Source organism: Echinops telfairi, unplaced genomic scaffold (genome assembly GCF_000313985.2).
Source record: "Echinops telfairi isolate 266 unplaced genomic scaffold, ASM31398v2 ScPeMD7_7404;HRSCAF=8442, whole genome shotgun sequence".
Classification (NCBI taxonomy): domain Eukaryota; kingdom Metazoa; phylum Chordata; class Mammalia; order Afrosoricida; family Tenrecidae; genus Echinops; species Echinops telfairi.
Window position 1 is genome coordinate 1,738,421 of NW_022111304.1, and position 4,249 is coordinate 1,742,669.

Sequence of the window (4,249 nt, forward strand, 5' to 3'; positions counted from 1 at the left end):
CCTGTTAAGAGTTACAGTGTCGGAAACTCACAGGGGTAGTTCTACCTTTGTCCTATAAGCTCCCTGTGAGTCGGCACTGGCTCCATGGCAGTGAGTTTATTTGAAGGGGCGGGGAGGCACTGTTCAATCCATAACAGATGAAGAGCATAAGAATTTCAACACAGAAGTCCACATTTCACCAGGCATAGCAAAATGAGTCGGACTGGAAGGACGGAAGGAAGTGGCTGAGCTTGGGCAACTGGGGAGTTTCTCGAGCTCCCAGTCCAGTATAACAGGGGACTTCAGTGGACGGCAGGAGCACCTGTTGAAGGCTGACTGCGCTTTCCAGGAAGGGGTGCTGCTTGTGTCCATTGGACTACCTCTGCTACTGGAAAAAGAATCTAAGACTGACAGACTCAAGTGTTTCTTTTTGTGGTAGGTGCGCTTGTAATACTATCTCTTCACCTGCCAGGTGGTCATTGACAGAAAAATCAGGGTATGCATGTGTGTGTGTGTGTGTGTCTGTGTTTGGAGAGAGAAAGACGCAGAGAGAGAGGAGGAGAGGGCCCTCTCCTGGCGTTCAGAATACAGAAAGCAGGCTCCTGGGTGGTCTCTGGCAATGGGGAAGGAATTGGAGGGGGAGGGGGGGGACCGGGGAGAGCACAAAGATTGCTGAGAGCACCTGGAACGATATTGAAAGGGCCTAGGGTTTGGGGGGCGGCAAAGAGGGCACAGAGACTGAGTCATTTATTTAGATAAGAATTTGGGGAAATGGTTGATCATGGGGAAGGAGTAAGAGCTAAGGGGAGGAGTAGGGAGTTTAGGATAAAGCGAATGGGTATGGGGGCCGATGACTTAAAGGTGTCCAGGGACCCAGGACCATGCAAGAGTCGCTGCTGTTTTGCTTTGATGATTCCCCAAGACCGGCTTCTGGCTTCCCGGCTTGCAGAAGCCAAAGAGCAGAGAGTCCGTGAAGGTCCAGGCCAAGTTCTGACTCTTCTCTCCCTCTTCCATCCACATCTCTTCAGCCTCCAGCATGTGGAACGGCTCTGATGCCAACTTTTCCTGCTACCATGAGTCTGTGCTGGTCTACCGTTACATTGCCGTTAGCTGGGGCATTGTGGTGGCTGTGACGGGCACCTTGGGCAACGTGCTCACGCTGCTGGCCTTGGCTATCCTGCCCAAGCTCCATACCCGCTTCAACTTGCTCATCGCCAACCTCACCCTTGCGGATCTGCTCTACTGCACCTTGCTGCAGCCCTTCTCCGTGGACACCTACCTCCACCTGCACTGGCGCACGGGGGCCACGTTCTGCAGGGTCTTTGGACTCCTCCTCTTTACTTCCAACTCCGTCTCCATCCTCACCCTCTGCCTCATCGCGCTGGGGCGTTACCTCCTCATCGCCCATCCCAAGCTGTTTCCCCAAGTGTTCAGTGCCAAGGGAGTAATACTGGCGCTGGTGGGCACCTGGCTACTCGGCGTGGCTAGTTTTGCCCCCCTCTGGAATGTCTATGTCTTGGTCCCGGTCGTCTGCACCTGTAGCTTCGACCGCATGCGAGGCCGCCCCTACACCACCATCCTCCTGGGCCTCTACTTTGTGGTTGGGCTCAGTAGCGTTGGCATTTTCTATTGCCTCATCCACCGCCAAGTGAAGCGAGCAGCCCAGGCTTTGGACCAATACAAGCTGCGCCCAGCAAGCGTCCGCTCCAACCACGTGGCCGGGACAGAGGATGCCGTCTCCGGTCGTTTTCAGGAGCTGGACAGCGGGCTGGCCTCAGGAGCGCCCAGCGAGGGGATTTCATCGGAGCCAGTCAGTGCTGCCACCACCCAGACCCTGGAGGGAACCTCATCTGAAGTGGGGGGGCAGGGCAACCACAAAGTGGCTAAACAGATGGCAGAGAGAAATACACCCAAAGCAGCTGCCCAGGCTGGGCCAACCCCAGGAGCCCGGAAAGCCCCGGACTCCCCATCCGAGTTTGGGAAGGTGACTCGGATGTGCTTTGCTGTGTTCCTCTTCTTCACCCTGAGCTATATGCCCTTCTTGCTGCTCAACATCCTCGATGCGAAGGTCCAGGCTCCCCGGGTGCTCCACATGCTAGCTGCTAACTTCACTTGGCTCAATGGTTGCATCAACCCCGTGCTCTACGCAGCAATGAACCGCCAGTTCCGCCAAGCATACAGCTCCATCCTTCGACGAGGGCGCCAGAGTTTCCACAGGCTCCGTTAGGACCGTGCCCTCAGTCACCAGAATCCTCGACCGTCCCTCCTCCTAAGACCAAAGTAGCCAGTTGACACAAGAGTAGGTGAAAATAAAGACTTGGAGGACTTCACAGAGAATCCAAGCGAAGAGATGAGTCAGTCAGGGTGCAGTGTAGCACTGATGAAACATACAACTTTCCTCTAGTTCTTTAATGCGCCATTCCCCCCTCCCTCCCACACACGCTATCATGACCCCACTTCTACCTTACAAATCTGGCTACACCAGAGCATATACACGGGTACAGATAAGAGCTGGAAACACAGGGAATCCAAGACAGATAAACCCCTCAGGACCAATAATGAGAGTAGTGATACCAGGAGGGGAAGGGAAAGGTAGGGGGGAAAGGGGGGAACTGATCACAATGATCTACCTATAACCCTCCTCCCAGGGGGACAGATAAAAGAAAAGTAGGTGAAGGGAGACAGTGGTCAGGGTAAGACATGAAAAAAATAATTTATAACTTATCAGGGGTTCATGAGGGAGGGAGGGTGGAGAAGGGGGATAAATGAGCTGATACCAAGGGCTCAAGTAGGAAAAAAATGTTTTGAAAATGATGATGGCAACATATGTACAAACGTGCTCGACACAATGGATGTATGTATGGATTGTGATAAGAGCTGTATGAGCCCCCAATAAAATGATTTTTAAAAAGGCCAAGCCATTCCATGAATGTTTCAATCTGAAGCTGTCCAGCGTGCAGTGTTATTAATAAATGAACTCTCTACTTTTAATGCACAAGTGTAGTTCCAGGGTTGGTTTTGAGGCTGGAATCTAACAATTGAGTGTATGTGTGTGGGAGGCCAGGGGTGGGGGGTGGGGGGGTGGGGGGGGAGGTGGTAGTTACATAATCTGGTGTCAATTTGAGAGGATTACGAATGAGTGAAGGAGGGGAGTCTGACCTGTCAATCAAGATATAACCAAATGAGGCCTCTATGTGGGCCTGGCCTCCTGAGAATTCTGGAAACTCTAGTACTTCCTCCTTGGGGCGGGAGACACACTCTCTCCACTCACTCCCTTGGACACTCTCTGCTGACAAGGCTGACTCCCTGTGAGACATCCCTGAGGAGAAGCCACATGGACCTACCCTGATGCAGCCAGAACCATGGGCCTGGAGAAGCCACGTGGAGACCTCTGCCAGAGCTGAGATGCTTACACTGCCACTGGATCTCAATACTTCCCACCCACTGGCCTGTGATCTTCCTGCATTCAGCATCATTGCATGTATTTTGTGGGTGTGAAGAGGACTTTATAGATTGGTGTCAGACATATAGGATAATATTGGAATTATGGACTTGATCTGGACTGGGCTGGGCTGTTTGCTTAATAGTCAACTGCTCTTGTAGATAAACCTATTTCTTATACACAGATGCGTGTTTATGAATTTGTTTCTCTAGTCTACCCAGACTAGCACAGGGGGTGTGAGGAGGTGTGTCAGCGCAGGGACAGGAAGCAGCCAGCCTGGGGCACAGTCTTCTGCTGAGGGCTTCCCACGAACAAAGCACGTGAGTTGGTTGGAGAGGACTGTTGTCAGGTGGCATCATGCCAAGTGGTGGTTCTGGCTCATAGTGACCCTACAGGCTACAGAATGCAACGCAGCCCAGTCCTGTGCCACCTTCATGATCATTCGTAGGTTTGAGCCCATGATTGCGGCCACTGTGCCACAACATTTTGGGGAGGGCCTTCCTCTTTGTCGTTGCCTCTCTGCTTTAGCAAGCATGATGTCCTTCTAGAGGGATCGATCTCTCCTGATAGCCCGTCCATAGTACCTGAGACAAAGTCTCACCATCTTTGCCTCTAAGGAGCAAGGCTTGTAGAAGCAAAAGAGCAGAGACTCTAGTTAAGAGGCCTCAGGGGCCAGACTGGGGAGAGACCATACCAGTGACAGCACCTTCCTCCAGCAAGTCTATCAGCACCCGACCAGCCCTTGTACTCCTATGAGCACGCGAGCCCTGAAAGCACCTGTGGCCACCAGGGGACGCTGGTTCTCTGTGTTTTCTCTCTGGCTTCCTG

The 4,249-nt window shown here is 52.7% G+C and overlaps 1 protein-coding gene across 1 annotated transcript; it reads left to right on the forward strand.

The window, feature by feature from the left end:
• The first annotated feature begins 358 nt into the window (after window positions 1-358).
• Window positions 359-2,236, forward strand: GPR84 (G protein-coupled receptor 84). The gene is made up of 2 exons (XM_004716916.2): window positions 359-414; window positions 1,008-2,236. Exon 2 carries the CDS (start codon window positions 1,016-1,018, stop codon window positions 2,204-2,206), a length of 1,191 nt encoding a protein of 396 aa, XP_004716973.1. The 5' UTR covers window positions 359-414; window positions 1,008-1,015; the 3' UTR covers window positions 2,207-2,236.
• The last annotated feature ends 2,013 nt before the right edge of the window (window positions 2,237-4,249 follow it).

Coding starts and splice junctions, on each gene's coding strand:
- GPR84 (XM_004716916.2), top strand. CDS start 1,016: ATGTGGAACGGCTCTGATGCCAACTTTTCCTGCTACCATGAGTCTGTG.